This window comes from Somniosus microcephalus, chromosome 11, assembly GCF_052327205.1.
Source record: "Somniosus microcephalus isolate GS21.2 chromosome 11, FLI_Smic_1.0, whole genome shotgun sequence".
Taxonomy (NCBI): Eukaryota; Metazoa; Chordata; class Chondrichthyes; order Squaliformes; family Somniosidae; genus Somniosus; species Somniosus microcephalus.
Window position 1 is genome coordinate 38,346,511 of NC_140997.1, and position 22,848 is coordinate 38,369,358.

A 22,848-nucleotide genomic window follows, 5' to 3' on the forward strand; every position below is an offset into this window, starting at 1 on the left:
CTCCGGTAGCGGTTGCGGCTGCTATGGTGGTGGATGAGTTTGCAATGAAAAATTCGAAGCATTGGAACCAGTGTCCGAACTGTGTGGCTGCCTGCGTCTGAGGCATGGGGGTCCAGATCCAAGCGCTCTGGTTTCAGGAGTCGATCCATCCTGGTGTTTTAGTGATTAAAATTGATGTGCCTTCAATAACTCAAAGACAAGGAGTTTAAAGGATTCAACGAAGGCTTTTAATCACTAAGAACATTGCAGCATTACAGGTCTTCCCACATCGGGTTCGTCTGGTAGGAATGACTCGTACAGCTCCTGGGACCTTTATATGGCAAAAGACGGGGGCGCAGCCAATACACACAATAGGAACAAAAGGGGGCGGTTCACACAATACAAGCAGGTAAAACACACAGGTAAAACACATGGGCTGATGAAGGCATATATTTCATCACACTTGGCTTGCATTCCCTTGAATATAAAAGATTAAGGGGCAATCTCATTGAGTGGTTAATATGATTAAAGGATTTGATAGAGTGGATAAAGTGAAACTATTTCCTCTGGTGGGGAGTTCAGAACAAGTAGGCATAATCTTAAAATCAGAGCTACGTCATTGAGAGGTGATGTTAGGAAGCACTTCTTCATAGAAACATAAGATAGGAGCAGGAGTAGGCCATTCGGCCCCTCTAGCCTGCTCCACCACTCAATGCGATCATGGCTGATCATCCAAGTTCAGTACTCGGTCCCTGCTTTCTCCCCTTATCCCTTGATCCCTTTAGCCTTAAGAAATATATCCAACTCCTTCTTGAATATATTTAATGAATTGGCCTCTACTGCCTTCTGTGGTAGAGAATTCCACAGGTTCACCACTCTCTGGGTGAAGAAATTCCTCCTCATTTCTGTCCTAAAAGGCCTACCCCTTATCCTTAGACTGTGACCCCTGGTTCTGGATTCCGTGACCATCGGGAATATCCTCCCTGCATCTAGTCTGTCCAGTCCTGCCAGAATTTTATAAGTTTCAATGAGATCCCCTCTCATTCTTCTAAACTCCAGCGAGTACAAGCCCAATCGACCCAATCTCTCCTCATACGTCATTCCTGCCATCCCAGGTATCAGCCTGGTGAATCTTCGCTGAACTCCTTCCATGGCAAGAATATCCTTCCTCAGATAAGGCGACCAAAACTGCACACAATACTCAAGATGTGGTCTCACCAAGGCCCTGTACAACTGCAGCAAGACATCCTTGTTCTTGTACTCAAACCCTCTCGCTCTGAAGGCCAACATACCATTTGCCTTCTTAACCACCTGCTGCACCTGCATGCTTACCTTCAGACAAAGGGTAGTGGAAATCTGGAACTCTCTTCCCCCAAAAAGCTGTTGAGGCTGGGCGTGAGTTGAAAATGTCAAAACTGAGATTGATAGATTTTTGTTAGGTGAGGGTATTAAAGGTTACAGTGTGGCGGAGACCACATAGGGACAATAACACAATTCACAATGTATAGCCAATGTTGTTATATGTACGTACTTGGTTGGGTTATCGGGGCAGGGTCCCTTTAAGAGCGTCGGTAGCGTGATGACCTCATGCACCGGTAGCGTGATGACATCATAGCCCTGCAACGAGGCGGAGACCCTCAGTCCTCATGGAGAGTGAATAAAGTAACACGCGTTTTGCCTTTGCTGCAACAAAAGTCTCAGAGCCTGTTGATTTCTAGCGACTCCAACATTGGTGACCCCGCTGCTCTTTTGGATGATTCCAAAGACCTCATCCAAAATGGCGACGAACGCCGTTTCCATCAAATTACCCGAGTTTTGGGAACGACAGGCTGCCACTTGGTTCGCCCAGGCCAAGGCTCAATTTGCACTCCAGGACATCACCGCGGACGACACGAGGTACTACTACGTCGTCTCTGCTCTCGGCAGCTCCACCGCGGCCAGAGTCGTGAGCCTGCTCGAGAACCCCCCAGAGCTCAACAAATTCGAAACGCTGAAAACGCACCTCTTGGAAACTTTTGGACTCACCGAAGCCGAGCGCGCACGCCGGCTTCTCTCTACCCGAGCTTGGCGACTCAGAGCTGATGGACCACATGCTGGCCCTCCTGGGCACACACAGGCCGTGCTTCCTCTTCAAGGAACTCTTCCTTCAATAGCTGCCAGGTCAGGTACGGTCGGCTTTAGCCAACTCTTCCACTACCGATATCCGCGACCTGGCCAAGGAGGCCGCCAAATTTTTCTCCGCCAGGCAACAGTACTGCGCGGCCACGCGGAGCCCTGCCCCCACCGATACAGCCCAACGGCGGCAGCCCCCAAGCCTCTGCAACCACGCGCAGTTCGGTCCCAAAGCCAGGAAGCGCTGGCCCCCGTGCAGTTTTCCCACGTCAAAACAAACGAAAGACCACTCGCCGGCTGCTATGGCTGTCGGCCGTTCAGGCAGTTTGTTATTCATTACGGATACCGACTCCGGACGTCGTTTTCTTTGTGACACGGGTGTCCAGGTGAGCGTCCTTCCCATGTCAACCATAGACATGCAAGGGGGGAACCACGGCCCCGTCCTCTAAGCTGCCAAAGGCAGTTCCATCCGCACCTTTGGGAAATGGAGCGTGGCACTTTGTTTTGGCGGGCAGCGGTTCACCTGGGACTTTGTCACGGCAAAAGTGTCCACCCCCCTTCTCGGCGCTGACTTCCTCTGTGCCAATGGCCTTTTGGTGGACTTCAAGAACCGACGTCTTATCAACACTGAGACTTTCAGCTCGCTCCAGTGTTCCCTCAGCGGGTCCAGCACGACGAAGTTGTCCAGCCCACTCTCGGCCTCCGTTTTTTCCCGCCTCCTCGCCGAGTTCCCGGACCTCACGAAGCCCACGTTCTCGTCCGCCGCCACCAAACACTGGGTAGAACACCACATCTCGACCACCGGCCTACGCACGCGCTCGGCGCATCGACCCGGGGAAACTCGCCATCGCTAAAGCCGAGTTCGACACCATGGAGCGCCTCGGCATCATCCACCGGTCGAACAGTCCGTGGGCCTCATCGCTCCGAAACCAGGTGGTGGGTGGCGCCCGTGCAGCGATTACCGGCGCCTCAACGACGCTACGACCCCCGACCGCTACCCGATTCCACACATCCAGGACTTTTCTGCCCGCCTGGCCGGGAAAGTGGTATTCTCGAAAGTGGATCTCATCCGGGGTTACCACCAGGTCCCTGTCCGGCCGCAGGATGTCCTGAAAACCGCGGTGATCACCCCGTTCGGGCTATTCGAATTCCTCCGCATGCCATTTGGCCTCAAAAACGCCGCCCAGGCTTTTCAACGCCTAATGGACACCGTGTTACGGGACCTGACATTCCTGTTCGTATACCTGGACAACATCCTCATCGCCAGTGCCTCCAGGACGGGGCATGTGTCACACCTTCGGACACTCTTCCAACGCCTCAGCCAGCACGGCCTAATCGTTAATCCGGCCAAGTGCCAGTTCGGGCTGTCCTCGATCGACTTTCTCGGGCACCGCATCATGAAGGACGGGGCAGTGCCACTGCCATCGAAAGTGGAGGCTGTGATGGACTTCCCACGACCCCTCACCGTGAAGGCCCTGCAGGAGTGTTTGGGCAAGGTAAACTTTTACCATCGCTTCGTCCCCCGAGCAGCCCAGCTTATGCGGCCCCTTTACGAGGCCCTCAAAAGCAAGCCTGACAAGCTCGCCGTCGATTGGTCCGAGGAGATGGCCAATTCTTTCACAGACACGAAAAGGGCCCTGGCTAACGCGACCATGCTGGCGCATCCGTTACCTGATGCGTCGATCGCTCTCACCACCGACGCCTCGGACTATGTGGTCGGCGCCATCCACGAACAGTGGGTCAACGGCAGCCGGCAGCTCCGCCCCAACGAGCGGAAGTACAGCACCTTCAATCACGAGCTTCTCGGCCTCTACCTCGCCATCCGACACTTCCGTTTCCTACTGGAGGCTCGCCCGTTCACAGCGTTCGTGGACCACAAACCGTTTACCTTCGCCATGGCCAAAGCTTCCGAGCCGTGGTCGGCCCGTCGGCAACGCCAGCTGGCCTTCATCTCCGAGTTTACAATGGACATCCAGCATGTGGCTGGGAAAGACAACCCCGTCGCCGACTGTCTCTCCCGAGCTGTCACCAGCGCTGTACACCTCTGCATCGACTACACCCACATGGTGGCCGACCAGGCCTCCGACCGGGACGTCCAGGCTTACAGGACAGTGGTCACGGGCCTTCAACTAGCGGACGTCGCGTTCAACGATGCCGGCACCACACTCCTGTGTGACGTCTCCGTTGGGCAGCCACGTCCCGTCGTGCCCGACGGGTGGAGACGGCAAGTTTTCGACGCCGTCCATAACCTTTCCCACCCGGGCAGGAAGCCGTCACAGAAGCTGGTGGCGGCTAAGTTCGTCTGGCATAGGCTCGGGAAAGACGTTCGCGACTGGGCCAGCACCTGCGTGGTATGCCAACGCTCGAAAGTGCATCGCCATACTAAGGCCCCATTGGCGCCTTTCGCGGTGCCCGAGAGGCGGTTCGATCATGTTAACGTGGACCTGGTGGAGCCCCTGCCGCCCTCCCGTTCACCCACCTCCTCACCAATGGTTGACAGAACCACCCGATGGCCAGAAGCTGTCCCGCTGTCTTCAACGACGTCCGCCGATGTGGCTCGGGCGTTCATCAGCACTTGGGTCGCCCGGTTCAGCGCCCATCTGACATTTCCTCTGACTGGGGGCCCCAGTTCACGTCGGAGCTCCGGAATGCTGTCGCCCGAGGCCTCGGGTTGAGACTCCACAGCATACCACCCTCAGGCTAACGGACTGTGCGAATGGTTTCATCGCTCCATGAAGGCCGCGCTCCGGGCCAGCCTCCAGGATGACAGTTGGATCGACAGACTCCCGTGGGTCATGCTGGGACTCTGGACCGCCCCCAAGGAGGACCTCCAGTCCTCGTCCGCTGAGCTCGTCTACGGACAGCCGCTGTGGGTTCCCGGGGATTTCGTCCCCAACGCAACGGAACCTTGGTCTGCAGCCCGTCAGCGGTCCGACCTTCTGGACAACGCCAAGGTTTTCGCGCCGGTGCCCACGTCGCAGCACGGCCTCCCGCAGTCCCACGTTCCGCTCGACCTTCGTGCGGCGGAGTATGTTTTCGTCCGCCACGACGCCCATCGGGGACCTCTTCAGCCACCCTACGATGGACCATTCCGCACCCTGGAAACCGGGGACAAGACCTTCATAGTGGATGTCGGCGGTAAGCCGGACTGCATTTCCGTGGACCGTCTTAAGCCGGTCCACCTGGATCTGGACCGACCCGTCGAGTTGGCACAGCCCCCGAGGCGGGCCGGACCTCCAGTTTCTGCACCCTCAGTCCACCACCGAGCGCCTGAGGTCCCTCCGACGAACCCCCCCCCCCCCCCCTCGGTCCCCGCCCTGGGATTGAGGAGCCGTTCCGACCGTGTGATCCGGCCCCCCCCCCCCCCCTACAACGACTGACATTGCCAGTGCTAGTGAATTCTGGGGGGACGTATGTGGCGGAGACCACATAGGGACAATAACACAATTCACAATGTATAGCCAATGTTGTTATATGTACGTACTTGGTTGGGTTATCGGGGCAGGGTCCCTTTAAGAGCGTCGGTAGCGTGATGACGTCATAGCCCTGCAACGAGGCTGAGACCCTCAGTCCTCATGGAGAGTGAATAAAGTAACACTCGTTTTACCTTTGCTGCAACAAAAGTCTTGGAACCTGTTGATTTCTAGCAACTCCAACAACAGAACCAAGGTGGGTAGATGGAGTAAAAATACAGATCAGCCATAATCTAATTGAATGGTGGAAGAAGCTTATGGGGCTGAATGGCTCACTCCTGTTCCTATGTTCCTAATTTCTAAATGAGCCCATCCCAGTGATGACACTGAAGTGGATTCGATGACGGGACACCTTTTTCTGTAAATCAGGGCTGTCCAAAATAAAAGCAGTGCATTTCCCCCCCCCCCCTCCCCCCAGGGCCCTAAGCTCTGGAATTGCCCCCCACCTAAACACCTCCGCCTCCACCTCTCTCTCCTCCTTTTAAGATGCTCCTTAAAACCTACCTCTTTGACCAAGCTTTTGGTCACCTGTCCTAATGTCTCCCCATGGGGTTCAGTGTCAAATTGCATCTGATAACGCTCCTGTGAAGCACCTTGGGATGCTTTTGCTATGTTAAAGGTGCTATATAAATACAAGTTGTTGTTGTATTTGAATATACATAAAGCTTTGCCTGGTTCTGTTTTTGGGTGATGTGCCTTCAATAACCACAAAACTAGAAGTTATAGACTTTAACAAGTTGGCTTTTAATCACTAAGATCAGAGCTAACATCTCAACACACTGACTGGCTCGCAGGAATGAGTCATACAGGTTAGTCAGGAAAGAGGAAGTGAAACTATACACGGGGAGGGTAATATACATGAGTGCAAAACAAATACAGGCAAGAACAAACAGATTTCATTACATTGGGAAAAAAAGTCCTCTTGATTTTGGTTGTGTCCTGGTGCCATTTGTCGATGCATCAACATGCAGGAGAGTACCATGCTTTTTAAAAACGTCTTGTGTTCTCTTTTATGTTGCAGGAACTCAATGGACAAACCAAAGAACTTTGCCCTCGGCTGTGCTGCATGAAGAGGAGCCCAAATGGCTACGGCTTTAACCTTCACAGTGAGAAAGCAAAACCAGGGCAATACATCAGATCAGTTGATCCAGATTCCTGCGCAGCTAAAGCTGGCCTGCGTGCTCAGGACAGAGTTGTGGAGGTAACAGAACCGTTTCCAGACCCAAAATCATTCTCAAAGTTACCGAGGCTTTTTATATATAAAAAAAAAAAAAAAAAATTATCCAATGGCACTTATTTGACATCATTTGTCCTGGGATAAGCAAAACCAGACTAAGCCTGTCACGAGTGTAATAATGGAGTTTGTGATGGTCACCATGGTGTTGAAATTGCCACAACAAGCAAAAGGGAATCTGTTGCAAAGATGTGGTCCTTTTAATACTTTACTGCAGCTGTTCACAATGTAGCTTTGAGTTCCTGGTCATTACTTTTGACTATGTATGAAGTGATGGTATCATCTAGGCTCTAAGCCAACAATGTGTAACTGCAGTAAGGACAACTAACTGGATCTTGGAATGCATACTCAAGAGTATTGCAACACACATCCTCGTAGCCCATACAAACCAGAAGTATGGCCACACTGGTAGCCATGTGTACAATTCTTGCTGAATTACTGCAAGGATATCCAGGCATTGCTGGCAGTGCAGGAAAACAATGTTCCTGTTTATCCTAATTTATGTATGTTTCTCCTCCTTTCATTAATCACTGCTGTCCCCTCTGATATCTTTTTTTCCATGTACAAACCAAAGCAAAATGTTCATTTAGCAATGTTGTCATGTGTTCCTTACTATTTGTGAGCTTTACTGATCTTTTCTTGATGTAATCAAAACCTTTCCTATTGCCCTTGATACCATCTGCAAGATTTAAAAATTTTTTTTTTAACCCTCATTATTATTTTCTTGGTCTCCTTTTATCGCTTTCTTCAACATAAGAAACATAAGAAATAGGAGCAGGAGTAGGCCCTTCGAGCCTGCTCCGCCATTCAGCAAGATCATGGCTGATTATCTACCTCAACTTCACTTTCCTGCACTATCCCCATATCGCTTAATTCCCTTAATATCCAAAAATCTATTGCTCTCAGTCTTGAATATACTCAATGACTGAGCATCCACAGTCCTCTAGGGTAGAAAATTCCAAAGATTCACAAACCCCTGAGTGAAGAAATTTCTCCTCATCTCAGTCTTAAATGGCCAACCCCTTATCCTGAGACTGTGACCCCCTAATTCTAGACTCCCCAGCCAGGGGGAACATCCTCCCAGCTTCTACCCTGTCAAGCCCTGTAAGAATTTTATGTTTCAATGAGATCACCTCTCATTCTTCTAAATTCTAGGGAATGTAGATGTAATCTCCTTAATCCCTCCTCCTAGGACAATCACCCCCATCCCAGGAACCAGTCTGGTGAACCTTCTTTGCACTCCCTCTATGGCAAGTATATCCTTCCTTAGGTAAGGAGACCAAAACTGTACACAATACTCCAGGTGTGGTCTCACCAGGGTCCTATATAATTGCAGTAAGACGTCTTTACTCTTACACTCCAATCCTTTTGTAATAAAGGCTAGCATATGATTTGCTTTCCTAATTGCTTGCTGTACCTGCATGTTAACTTTCAGTAATTCTTCTACAAGGATACCCAGGTCCCCCTGAACACCAACATTTCCCAATCTCTCACCATTTAAAAAATACTCTGCTTTTCTATTTTTCCTACCGAAGTGAATAACTTCACATTTCTCCACATTATATTCCATCTGCCATGTTCTTTCCAACTCACTTAACCTGTCTATATTCTTTTGCATCCTCCTCACAACTTACTTTCACACCCAGCTTTGTATCATCAGCAAACTTGGATATATTACATTCGGTCCCCTCATCCAAATCATTGATATAGATTGTGAATAGTTGAGGCCCAAAGCACTGATCCTTGCGGTACCCCACTAGTTACAGCCTGCCAACCCGAAAATGACCTGTTTATTTCTACTCTGTTTTCTGTCTGTTAACCAATTCTCAATCCATGCTAATGTATTACTGTCAATTTTGTGTAATAACCTCGTGTGGCACCTTTTTGAATGCCTTCTTTAATCCTTCTTCCTTTTCGTTCCATGTTTCTTTAAACTTTTCCTTTTGTTTGATACTGATCCACTCTAGTAGACCATGGTTGCTTCACCACCGGGGTACCTTTTTTTTTGCCTTTCAGGGGTATATGTCTGTCCTGTAATCAAGTGTTGGTCTATAGGTTTCCAACCTATAGTAGACAAATCCTACCTCATTCCTTCATAGAATGGTTACAGCACAGAAGGTGGCCATTCAGCTCGTTGAGCCCATTGCCGGCTCTCTGCAAGATCACTTCGGCTAGTCCCACTGCCCCCGCTCTTTCCCCACAGCCTGCAAAAAAAATTTCCTTCAGGTACTTAACTCAATTCCCTTTTGAAAGCCATGATTGAATCTACCTCCACCACCCTCTCGGGCAGTGCATTCCAGATCCTAACCACGCCATCAAAGTAGTGCCCTTCATGTTCAGGAAAGGCCTACATTGAAATTAAGCATGCAAGTAATTGTGCAGCAGTGTTAGATATCTCCCTGAATTCCCAATAAGTGAAATAATATATGGAAATATTGATTAACAGAAATGACACTGGCTGCAACATGGATGACTTGTCTTGTCTGGGTACTTTGCATGAGATATTCTTCCTGCAGCAATGGGTCTCCGATGCTTTCAGATGTATTGAAGATTCACCTGATGTACTGGGTTAGTTGGAAAAAGGCATTTAGTGCCATTTTCTCAGTCAATCAGCAGTTGATTGTCTCCCCAAAGTTTCTTTGATGTTCAAAATAAATGGAGCGATCAGAGCGTGGAAGAAATAAGTTTTAAAAAAAATGAAATACCAGGTTAAGTTGCACTGCCTGAAAGGGTGGGGGAAGCAGATTCAATAGTAACTTTCGAAAGGAATTGGATCTCTACTTAAAAAGGAAAAATTTGCGGGACTATGGGGAAAGAGCAGGGGAGTGGGACTAATTGGATTGCTCTTTCAATTCAAGGCACAGGCAGGATGGGCCGAATGGCCTCCTGTGCGGTGTGATTCTGAGATTCTAAGTTATTTTTAGCTATAAAAGAGTAGAGAAAACGGGGAAGAAGGGAGAATAAATAGAAAGGATACTTTTTTTTAAATACCAGTAAATACATTCGGAAATTCAGGAGAAATTTCCTTGCCCAGAGTGAGGCTATCACAGGGTGTCGTTGAGGCAAATACCACAGATGCATTTAAGGAGAAGCTAGATAAGCACATGAGGGCGAAAGGAATAGAAGGTTATGCTGATGGGGTTTATTAAATGTGGTATGTAGAATTTTGCAGCACAGACAGAGGCCATTCGGCCTATCGTGCCCGTGCCGGCTCTTTTGAAAGAGCGATCCAATTAGACCCACTACCCCTGACCTTTCCCCATAGCCCTGCAATTTTTTCCTTTTCAAGTGTATATATCCAATTCCCTTTTGAAAGTTACTATTGAATCAGCTTCCATCACCCTTTCAGGCAGTGCATTCCAGATTATAATGACTCGCTCCACTTTTTAAAAAAAAAATCTCCCCTCGCCTCTTCTTTTGCCAATTGCCTTAAAATGTGTGAACATTTGCTTGAGATCCCCAGAATGTATTAATATTTGCAATGTGTACATATTTGCAGGGTTTCTCCATGCAGGAACTAAGTATGAAAACTTGAAAGCATGGTAATCAGCAGAGCTTTCTTTGAAACCTGCAAGTGATTCAGTAACTGGCACCTTCTAATCAGTTGCATTTCAGAAAGATGGCTATTGCACTCTGCTGGTCCCTAAGCAGAGTTGGGATATAATTAGTGCTCTGGAAGAATAATGCATTTATCTGTTGCCTGTTTGCAGGTGAATGGCGTGAATATTGAAGGGAAGAAGCATAGTGAGGTCGTAGCTCATATCAAGGCCAGTGAGGAAGAGACCAGGCTGCTGGTGGTGGATCCAGAAACAGATCAGCACTTCAAGAAACTGGGAATAATTCCAGCTGAATCACATCTGAGAGGTGGGAATTGGCACCAAGTTTCATTTAGTCCAGTAATAAGGAAATGGCCTACTTCATTCCATGCAGCCCCAGTTTCATTATTTGAAGGGGCCGCTGCTCAACCTCTGGCTCCACCTCGGTGCCCACACTCCTGATCTTTGGCCACCTGGTGTTGACGGAGGGGGCGGGGGTGGGAGGCAGGGGGGTGGCCGCAAGTCGGGGGATCTCCTCGTGAGTCTGCTCCTGGGCCTGACCGAGGTGGCCATCCATGGGACTAGGTTGGGCGCAGCCCGCGGGGGGAGGGGACGACACTCTGGCTGCCCGCCTCTCTTCTGCGGTCTCGTCCATGCCAGGGTGGCCCTGGAGAAGGAGCACGTAATGCCCGTCGGTACGCATGAGGTCTTCCGCAACCAGTGGGCATGGTGGACATGGGCGACATTATTATTTAATTTTATAAGATCCATTTATTTTACAACTTAGTTTTTTTTTTATTAGTTGTGCCCCTGTACAAAGGGGTCTCTCTTAGATTTTTTTCATTTGATGGTACTGGGGGAGACCCTCATCGTTTAAGAAAAGGCCTACTTAATTTTAACTCCCAAGCATTAGACACTGACACAGACCTTTGCTGTTGGTTTGTACCTCCCCTACCTCTTCATTTCTGATTTACTTATTGATTGGCTCAAAGGTGAAAACATAAGCTGATGGGAAAAGTGTGGCATTACAGGAAGTAAGCGTGGCATTACAGGAAGTGTGACAAACAGGAAATGCTTGCTGGAGACGATACTTTTTAATATGTTGCACATAATGCCTGACTAACCAGATTGTGGAATAGTCCCTTCAACTAGTGATGTAAATCATGTTGCTCTGAGTGCTGTCCACCAGCAGATTGGCTGATCCTGCTAATCGATTTTTCTTGAGGTGGGTGTGTCAGTGAGCTTCCCATCTACACTTTGAACACCCCTGTTCTAAGCCAGTTTCTCCCTTGCCTCAGCATATGCAACAGCACACTGCACATTAAAAGATGCAGCTTCTTGTTTGGAAGTTAGGTTGAGTTGGAAGGGCGGCTGTTTTATATTGAAGTATGGGAAATTCCCTTTTCTCTCCACGTGCTGACCGACTCTCCAGTGCAGTACTTGAGGGGGTGCTGCACTGTCAGAGGTGCCGTCTTTCAGATGAGTCACTAAACCAAGGACCCGTCTGGCATCTCCGTGGACCTAAAAGATCCCATGGCACTATTTTGACGAAGAGCCAGGGGAGGTCTCCTCAGTGTCCTGGCTAATATTTCTCCCTCAATCAACATTACTGAAACAGATTATCTGGTCATCATCACGTTGCTGTTTGTGGGATCTTGCCGTGTGCATATTAGCTGCCACGTTTCCTACATTGCAACAGTGACTACACTTCAGCCAGTACTTAATTGGCCGTAAAACGCTTTGGGGCGTCCTGAGATCGTGAAAGGCGCTATAGAAATACAAGTTTTTTTCTTTCTATTACGGGGATATAAAATTTCTTCTCTATTTTCCCCAGCCTGTTCTCTGAGCTGAGGAGTAGAATATTTTTCAACTTTGGGCATCAGTATCACATCGAGTACTCCCAGGTCTGGTAATATGCAGAGTAAAGCCTCCTCCACACTGTCCCAGAAACCTGCCTTACCCACTGATTATCACCTCCACATGTTCCAGCTCCCCCCACCCGCCCCACAACTCCCAATGTGTATTTCTGTTTCCCACTGAGTTTTTAGCATCTCATCTGAAAGACAGCACCTCCGACGTTGGCCATTGTTATGGCTTCTGGGTGAGCTTGCTACATTATGGATAGTGTCCACTGGATCAAGATGACCAAAGCTCAACCATGGATTCTTCCTCCACCTTAATTGTCTTTTTTAAAGTTTGAATGGTAAACTTTGTGCTCATCAAGAAGAATGATTTCATTGGTGGGAATTGTTGCCATACTGTCTGAATTGAGCTCTTCCCTAAATAGCCATGGTATGTTTTAGATGTGGTGTGAAGCTGTGTTGGGCTAATAGTTATTTCTCAGCAGAGTACGTCATCTTGAACCGGTGTGACGTTTCTAATTCTCAAATAATCCTATGTTCCTAATCTACTCCAGTGACTCACGATTTGAGGCTGCCAGTTTCTGAATTTGTGCCTTCTCGATTGAAACTAGCCCAAACTTTCTTAACCCATTATCCTTGCAGCTGATGGGAATAACTTTCTTCCCATTACTCTGAGCCAGACTTAAAGCACGGCCCCAGAAGTGAAAGGACAGTGTACATAATGCTCCGTGACACCTCATCCCCTCGGGCACATATCCTTGATACCTAGTGACTTTCATGCAAGGAGTTTAATTCTTTGTAACCCATTGCTGCAGATTTATTGAACAATAGTAGAATACTCATTACAGTACTAGGAAATTCTGTGTTCAATCTATAATGAATAAGATTATCGTTAATGATTCTGTTAACTACATGTGTTGGGTTTTATATTTATGCAACACTAACGTGAATAATTTAAAGGCAATCGCCAACTGAAAATTACATGAAACAGACGTGCTTGTTTGAGTGAAATTGGATCAGGATTCTCAGAAGGTTGGGGGTTGAGTTCATAATCTAGTCTGACACTCCTGAGTCCTGAGAGAGTGCTGCATTTTTGGAGATGCTGTCTTTGGAAGAGAGGTTGAACCCTGTCTGCCTGCTCAGGTGAACTTTAAAAGATCTCGTGGCACTATTTGAAGAAGCGCAGGGAGTTCTGTCAGTGTCCTAGTCAACATTTCTCCCTCCATCATTGTTCTGCCTTATAATTGCAGGAGTTTCGTTTTGTTGCCGCCAGTAGGTGGCAGTAAATGGAAATGGCCAGTAGGGTCACTCAACAGGAAGTAGTATAGTGATAGCAAACAAAGAGGTCACATCAGCATGGAGCGTGCTTCAAGTTAATCCACTGTAATCTTACATTGTTACGCCTTCGAAAGCATTGCCTGTGAGTTGAATGGTTTCATTACATATTCATGTTTAGATGCTAGTTATATCTCATGTATGTAACGAGGTGCATTTCTTTCTTTTTTCTTTCTCAGTTTTACTCCAACTCAATGCAACTGATTTGTATTGTTTCATTGACCTCATGCAAGTGTGGCATTATTAAACACCGGAGCTTGGACGCTACATCCTGACTCCCATGTCGTTATTGAAAGGAGTTTGGCTGGCTGTCTAACTGTGTACAGACACATACATGTAGGGAGGACAGTACAATCATTGTCACTGCAAAGAATTAATTAGTCATTCATCTCATTGCTGCTTGTGGGATCTTGCTTTGTGCGAAACGTCCACCGCACTGGTCTGCGAAACCGCGATCGCTGGTTCATTGTATGCAAGACACTTCTGAGCGATACAAGGCGGCACTGTATGAATGAAATTGTTCGACTAGTCCAGTCGTTGTGGTGTGATTGCGGTAAAGTTGCATTCCTTGGACAGAGTACAAGGAGCTTTATCAGGTTCCCGATGTGCACTAAAACTAATGTGATGAGAATGCTTGACACTGATGTTAGACAGAAAAAATGGGCCAGTAATGCTTTGCCAGTATGGACATCCCCATCTTCAACAGCACAGAAAACAATTGGGACATGTAGAGGAAGGAAATACTGATTTATTCCCCCCCCTCCCCCCACCTCCTTTAAAAAAAAACTTCCCAGAACTGCATAATCCCATTTAAGCTGAATTAGTGCTTCTAACTCACTGATTTTATTTCTTATCTTGCGTGCATTTGTGTACAAAACTCTCCTTAGAACAGAAAAGGTTAAGGGGAGATTTAATAGAGGCGTTCATAGAGGGTTGGTAATCGGAGGACACAGATTTAAAGTAAATGGCAAAAGAGCCAGAAGTGTGACGAGAACATTTTTTTTATACAGCAAGGTGTTCTGTTCTAGAATGCACTGTCTGAAAGGGTGGTGGAAGCAGATTCATTAGTAACTTTCAAAAGGGATTGGATAAAAACTTGAAGGGGAGAAAATTGCAGGGCGATGGGGAAAGAGCAGGGGCGTGGGACTAATTGGAGAGCTCTTTCAAAGAGCCGGCACAGGCACGATGGGCCGAATACCACCCTCTGTGCTCTATAATTCTAAAAAGAGGATGTGTTTTCAGATCGATTTGAAACAAAATATTAGGAAGTAAATAATGGATTGACTTGGGGTGTATGTACAAACTTGGCTGCCCTTTTTAAAAAAAAAAAAACTACAGTACATTTTATATAATAGGTTCAAGTGCTTGTATGGCAGTGCGCTCTCAATAGTAAACGTTGATGGCGAGGATGATTGAGTTGCTGTCAAATGGTGCTGCTCCCAGGAAAACTAGCCGATTCCTTTCTCAGTGTGAGTCACTTTTTTTTATTTTGGTCAATTCTGACCTGGCATTTACATGATCATTGCGGTCTTTGGGCTCTCTTTTGGGATCTCTCCATTCGTTTGCATTAAGCTCCCTCTGTATGTCGATTGTGGCTTCATCCTTTGTGAAATAACCTGAACTGACTGACATTGGAAGGGCTAGGAGAAGTAGAATCAGCATTTCTGGAAAGCCTCATTCAATTTACCGTTTTAGAGCCTGTGTGTCTGGAATTTATAAATGTACAATTTTATGCTGTGCCCTGCGGTTAGCAAGAATGGAGTTGAGGCTGTCCAAGGTCACATCACTTTGGAGCTTCCAGCCAGGGGACGAAAAAGATTTTCATTCCATAGAGCGAGCTGTGTTGAAACTGAAGTCCCAGAGGTGAAAAGATGGTCATTAGCTCCCACCCTTGACAATGTTTTACAATAAAATTCTTGAAAGAATTAGGATTCAGCTTAATTTTGTTCAGTCTTTTTTCAAGAATACATTTTTAGTTAAATGAGTTACAATCTTAAGCCAAGTGATTTGTTATGGCTCTGTTATTCTCAAGCTCATTTTCACTGTCTGTGAGACGTTGCAGTATTTGGACACTGCACGCAATACGTGTAGTAATTCTCAGGATCTGTTGTAATGCATAAAATCGCATCGAACCATTGGTAAATGCCATCATCAGGAGAGCTGGTTGGGAGGAGTTACTGGCCTTGTGTGAAGCAATTAAATCGGCCCTAAGTGAGGCAATATTTAATCCAGGGCCTTTCATCAGTTGTGTCGTTTGTCTGCCGCGTTCTAAAACTCTGCAGCTCCAAGACCGTTTCCACAACAATGTCAACACTTGTCACTGGAACAATGCTTGTTTGTTCAATCTAATCGTTTTCATGGCCATGCTGCCTGCCCACAATGCACCAGATTTATTGAATGCAATTTCACAACTTGCCACAGTGGGATTTGAACTTGTGGAGGTTGATATTTGGTGAGGGTTCACCCGATTTCCCACTGGCGTTACGACAAGCGATCGGAGAACCCCCCCCCCCCCCCCCATGGAATTTCTACCCCCGGATCTCTGGATTTCTAGTCCAATACCATAATCACTACAATACTGTACCCAACAATGTATTGCTTTCCCTGCTCTTGTTTAGGTAACATAAATATTTTCAGCATGTCCGCTTCTCAGCAACGCTAGAACGATTCATGAAATCTGGGTCATTTAGTACAAGGAGTACTTTGGAAAACCACTCCAATGTTTGAGAATTTTCTTCGATTCCACCTTATTTTATTATTCTCTCCTTTTTTAGGTCCTTTGCCGCAGCCACTCTCAAATGGATCTCCACGACCACAGGTGAGTAATGGCTGAGGGGTGATTGGAATGTTTTGCCATCTAAAACAAGTGTAATTCTAACTCCAGTATTGCGAATGACACATTCTTCTGCCGTTCTGTATCTCCCAATCTACTTTAAATTCGGAGGATATTCTTGTAGATTCCTTAGCTGTGCAGTATTCGGTACTCGCAAAGATCAGTGGGGCTCAGGAGAGAGTGCCGTTCAGAATTAGTCTGCGTGGAGGAGCACGGTAACAACCGGTCTTCACCATCAACAGCACGTCTGTAACTCTCGTAACCCACACAAGCGGCGCTCGCTTCAAAAATGCAAGTTGTTCTTGTTCTGTTGCACAGCTGCTGTGGGCATTTCCTACCAGAGATTACATTTTTTTTTGTAATTACATTTTAACAACTTTTAGATTGTTGACGAGTGATCTTATTTTATATTTGTTGTATTAAACATCACCAATTCTATTCAGTGACACCAGTGAATTTGCAAATAGCAACGCAGATTCACTTTTGTCATGATACCAGTATTATTCAAGCATTCCATTTCCGTGAAAAGTGGCAAATCTATTTTTGCTTGCGAACGCATTGTAATGATGCAAATCTTGCCAAACCCACATCACAACTCCTCTTCCGCAATTAAAGTTTGCTAAACGCTTATCTCGTGAAGGAATATTGGGAGCGAGGAGCGCCAACAGCAAGCGTGGACTGCTCCGTATTTGCAGTGACCTAATTACTTTTGTGGATCAGACCGAGAAGAGTAGCCCTCACCTGAAGATAAATGCGACTGAAGTGAATTATCCTACATTGGCTGACAGCGGGACCATCAATTTTCCCTGAGTGAAAATTAACCTAATCCAAAATAAATTCATTCCACATGGCAGACCGGGCTGGAATGTTGACCTGTGAAGAACTTCAGTCTTGGAGAAGGGCAAATGAGGTGCACCAAGCACTCTATTCAACTGTTTCAGACTATATACAATCTCTCTTGAGCAGTCACATACAACTGATGTATATGCCATTATTACTTGTTGTCACGTGTATCATTTTAGGGTCTTGCAAAGTGTACCGGTTACAGAAGCGCACCATTTTTTTAAAGTTTAAACCTGGTGCACTGCAGTTTTTTCATTTGATTTTATTTATTGCTCGAACAGATTAATGGAGAATCCCCTTCATCACTCAACCACGGCTATCACAGCCCTGAGGAGGGGACAGAGGTAAATGTTTGCACTTCAGTCCCTTGTCTAAAGAATGTTGACTTTTTAAATACAATGTATTCTTGTGATTCCTCATAGTTCCAATCATTTTCCTTACTGTGCAATGCAATATGCACATTTTAGTCATTTCTCTCGCTCCTCATTGGAGAGAGGCAGGGTCAAAGGTGCATGTGTGCTATTATCAAAGAGAATTGAAGACCTGAAGATGTTACAAGTTGTTAGAATGGTCACACTGACATAAATCATTTGAACGGGAGACCAGTTAAAAGGGTGCTTATTTCTGTGTGGCTTTTTATCTGGAACATTTGAAACTTCTCAGGCTCTCTATCCAAGTGATGAGACATTAATAGAGGGAGCTACATTTCAACCTTGCATACCATTCAACGTTTTCACAGTATATGGATTTAGCCTTGTGTGTTCAGGGTTTATTAGAATTCGCATTCGGCCCCATCACCCTATCGGGTTGGAAGATTCTCTTTTTTTTCCCTTTTTTTTTCTCGCAATAATGAAGGAAACCACCCTAACGGACTACTTTACCTGTGCTCAATGTGGTTTTTGAATTTTCCTGGTTTCTTCTAACATGGATGACGTCAGTCATAGTCATAACAGCACAAAAGGCTGCCATTCGTCCCATCGAGTCTGTGCCGGCTCTCTGTAGAGCAATTCAGTCAGTCACATTACCCCGCTCTATCTCCATAGCCCTGCAAATTTATTTCCCTCAAGTGCCTATCCAGTCTCCCCTTGAAAACATGGAGTGTCTCCACTTCCACTTCCGTCGGCTGCGTAAAAAGTTTTTCCTCACGTCCCCCCTGTATCTCTTGCCCAAAACCTTAAATCTGTGTCCCCTAGTCCTTGTACCATCAACTAGTGGGAACAGCCTTTCCCCGTCTAGCCTATCCAAACCCGTCATAATCTTGTACACCTCTATCAAATCACCCCTCAACCTCCTTTGCTCTAATGAAAACAAATCCAGCTTCTCCAACCTGTCCTTGTAACTAAGATCCCCCATCCCCGTCTTTGCTTGTTGTCACTAGTTTCACTCGGTAGTTAACAAATTGTTGGTGTTACTGGTCAATCAACTCTACCCCAAGTGGTGTTAGAATAATGTTGGAACTATTTGGAAATTCTTCTATTAAATATTGTCTGAGTTTAATGTCTCAGGAGACCCTTCACCCGCCTCTGAAGGATTGCTAAAAGAGAGCGTTGGAGTAATTGTCTTAGTCTTTCATAATAAGATGAAGCCATCTGGAAAACCAAACAACTAGTTTCATCCCAATACATACACTTCATACTGATGAAGAAATTAAAGACCTACATTGTTTAGTTTGAAGGAAGCTCTGTGGCAGCGGGAGCAATCTTGATCTAATTTGTGTAATTGCATGAGTGACAAACAGTGTTTCATAATGATTGCTTCTATCAGTATTTTTTGGCATTCTGACATGCATGAACCCTTAAAATGCACTGGGTTTGACACAATTGACTTAATTTAACCATTAGCCAAAGAGAATTATTTTGAACTTTCTAGCAAGGTGAGATACAATGATAGTGCATGTTTGCTGAAACAAGACTGTAATTAAAAGCCCAGTTCCCTGCAAATTAGAGCAGACTTAATTGCAGACCTTGGCATTCTCCAGCTCTTTGAGGGTCTTTCATATTGTATAGAGAACAGTGATTATTTCTAAGAGTATCTTGCATTTTCTTCACGGCTGCATAAAAAGGTCTAATCAGACAGTTAAATGAAATTTATTCAGTTAAATTATAGCAATTATAATCTAAGGAGACTCTAATAATATGAATTGGATTGCAGAAGCATCCTAATTAAAAATATAATGTACTTGTGATATGAAAACGATTGGAGCAATGCCCTAATTAAAGCTGCAAAGCCAGGTTCTGTTTTGAAGCAATTTGGTTCTATGAATAGCATCGTAATTAGAAATCTGGATCTTTGAACATTTCAAAATCTAATCTGAAAGTAAGTTTTGATTCAATCTTATTTTTCAACTACATATTACATAGAAATTACAGCACAGAAACCGGCCATTTGGCCCAACTGGTCCATGCCAGTCTTTATGCTCCACACGAGCCTCCTCCCACCCCACTTCAACTCACCATTTCTGCATATCTTTTCTCCTTCATGTACTTATCTAGCGTCCCCTTAAATGCATCAATGCTATTCGCCTCAACTACTCCATGTGGTAGCAAGTTCCACTCTCTAGGTAAAGAAGTTTCTCCTGAATTCCCTATTGGATTTATTAGTGAATACCTTTTATATTTATGACCCCTAGCTTTGGACACCCCTACAAGCGGAAACAACATCTCTACGTCTACCCTATCGAACCCCTTCATAATTTTAAAGACCTCTATTAGGCCACCCCTCAGCCTTCTCTCTTTCAGTCAGTTAATGATCTTTGTTGCGTATTTAGTTTTTCTCCCCTTTTTCTTTTTCCCTGTGTAGGTGAAAGAAGACCTGGACAATGATCCATTTGCCGAGAGTGGATTGAATTTAAGTCCCACGGCGGCTGAAACCAGAGAGAAAGTACAAGCTAAACGCAAGAACAAGAGGGCACCTCCGATGGACTGGAACAAGAAGCATGAAATTTTCAGCAACTTTTAAACTGAATGGACTGTCCCGTTGAACTCTCCAGTTACCCTGACTTTCAGGCAGAGATGACATCTTCACTTGGTTGATTTTTTTTTCTCGCTTTTCCCCCCCCCCCCCCCCCAATCAATTTGCTGGCATGACAGAGGAAAAAAAATGCCCATTAACGTGATTATTAAAAGACTGTGACCAAAGCTTTACTTTTTTTTTTCCCCACACCAGCTGCTTATTTGCTTTGTGCTTAAGGTATATCTCTCAAAAGATCTGTTGTAACGCATTTTTAATCCTGCCAGTGATCCGATGAACGTTTTGCGGCCAGTTCTTTTTTTTGCTTGACTTATGTTACTTGTACTGAGTTTTGATACTGCAGTCAGCCTTGCTTCCATGATTACGGGGCAGAATAACTGGATTATTAGACAAGGGCCATAGTCACTTTGTGAAGTAGAATTCGCCTTTCATGAAATCTGAGCATGATTTACTTGTTTGGTCTAATAACCTACAGGCTGTCAATCCATCCACTGAAGTACAATGTCTGACTTTTTCTCAAGTATTTCCGGAGCTGCCTGGCTAAAAATGTCTTTGCTTACCTGGTCTTGTCTTTTATGCTGTCACGGCTTAATTTCACTAGATGGTGGTTTAAATGCGAAGTCTTATTAGATTTAATGGTAATTAGAAAATGTGAGGTGGGTAGGTGGGAAGGTAAGGACAGGCATAATGTTCCCAAGCATTACAGCCTTAATGTATTACACTATATACAGGAACCATTTTACTGCACATAAGAAATGTATTAACTCTTTTTGTACGCTAACTGCTGTTTTAAGCAGCATTGAAAATATTTTTACATTTTTTCCCCCTTCAATATTTTGACTAGATTTATATTGATAGTAAGTGAACTGAGTTATTTCAAGCAATGACATTTGAGAGCTAATAATGGAGATTAAGTATTGGCTTGTGCTACACAGCACTGTTCTGAGTGAAAGAGAGGAGATGTATTTAATAGTCACTGGTTATCTATTAATAAACACACACATTTCACGATACATTTAGATCGATTGATAGTACAGAAATAAGATTAATTTGGCCACAGTTTTATTGAATTTTGTAACCCAAAGTGTAAAGACAGTGGCACTAACCAGCTATTATAACATTCAATCAATATTCAAGTTGCTCACTTTTTAAATACCGTAGTGAAATCTATTTGAACAACATATTCTAAGGATCCCTGCAGGTCTGTGGTCTAATGATGTGAAAAGAGTTGGGAAAAGCAGGTTTGTGATTGTCCGAGATGGATTTGCTACATTGATTGAGAGTTGTAAAGGTAACGGATTAGTATATTTTGAGGATATTCTCGAATCTGACCAGCTCCTTTTTTATGCTAATTTTCCCTCCATTCCTTTTTAACGTTTTCCAGCCCTGAATTCTGTTGAGTGAAATCACGAACCTCGCTGTATGTTCTTACTGGAAGAGGGATTTCTTTTTGCAGCAGTCTGCAATTCTTCAAAAAAAAAATTGTTGCTACGCTCAGCTCTTTTGCCTCTTGCAACACAGTGGCTCGCTCTCTCTAACCCTGTATATTTTATTGAACCTTATTCACACATGGCCAAAATCTAGGTGCCACATGTTGAATAGCTTCTACATATTCAAGGTATGAATTAACTAGAAACGTTGCACAGGGTGGGTGGGCTAACCGAGGAGTCTAACACTGCTTGGGGTTTGTATGGATCTTTTAAGTTTTGGACTGAAAAGTGCACAAACTTTTAAAAATCTTTGATTATATAAAACCAGGAAATGCTGGAAACACTCAGCAGGTCAGGCAGCATCTGTGGAGAGAAACAGAGTTAACGTTTCAGGTTGATGACTTTTCATCTAGTTCTGACGAAAGGTCATCGACCTGAAACGTTAACTCTTGTTTCTCTCTCTCCACAGAGGCTACCTGACCCGCTGAGCAGTTTTCCAGCATTTTTCTGTGTTTATTTCTGATTTCAAGCATCCTCAGTATTTTTGTTTTTGATATAATAGTTTGAAATGCTGGAAATCCACTCCTGGTAACAAAGGGCTGGAAAAAGTTGAAGTGCTTATAAAGAAAAGGAATACAATTGTGGACTGTAATCTGCACCGAGGAGTGAGATGTGTTAATCAGCATGATAACCATCTATGTGGATAGGAACTGAATAATCTTCGCTTTCTAGCTGAATACTTTGCCGTCAATAATGTAAGATAAATAGCTACTTAAAGGAAAGCACGTAAACATTTATATAAACATGCAGATTTCTGATACCAGTGATTTGTGCGGTCATTATGCCTTACACTTCTGAGAATCTAGTTTGAAAATCTCAAATAAGCACATTTCAGTAACTTGTATAATAGTCTGTGCTCTGTGTATACTGTATATTGTTAATAAATGTATTTCAGCATGACAAAGCTGGCTGTTTTCAGTTCATTGGAAAGATCATTCAACAACAACAACTTGTATTTATATAGCACCTTTAACATACAGGTTGGACCCCGGTAATCCGGCACCCTCGGGACAAGGCCGGTGCCAGACCATTGAAAATTCCGAACCACTGAAGGTTAGGTAAATAACACCTAAAATAACAATATTAGGTACAATATTATGTTTGTTTATATCGCGGGAAACGGTGGCACTGCCGAGCGGCTGCTCCGCAAACTAAAGACCGCCGGTTTCAATTCGTGCCGG

At 45.2% G+C, this 22,848-nt stretch overlaps 1 protein-coding gene across 3 annotated transcripts in view; it reads left to right on the forward strand.

Annotated features, from left to right (window-relative positions):
• nherf2 (NHERF family PDZ scaffold protein 2) overlaps nucleotides 1-22,571 on the forward strand; it is a 146,670-nt gene extending 124,099 nt beyond the window's left edge. For 2 of the 3 annotated variants that reach the window (XM_086000498.1, XM_086000499.1), the window contains 5 exons: nucleotides 6,586-6,765; nucleotides 10,509-10,662; nucleotides 16,306-16,349; nucleotides 17,489-17,551; nucleotides 20,007-22,571. In XM_086000498.1, coding sequence (XP_085856624.1) covers nucleotides 6,586-6,765; nucleotides 10,509-10,662; nucleotides 16,306-16,349; nucleotides 17,489-17,551; nucleotides 20,007-20,165 — 600 coding nt within the window. In that variant the 3' untranslated portion in view covers nucleotides 20,166-22,571. The remainder of the gene's footprint in view (nucleotides 1-6,585; nucleotides 6,766-10,508; nucleotides 10,663-16,305; nucleotides 16,350-17,488; nucleotides 17,552-20,006) is intronic. The other variant, XM_086000500.1, reaches the window with a different exon arrangement.
• Nucleotides 22,572-22,848: the final 277 nt, after the last annotated feature.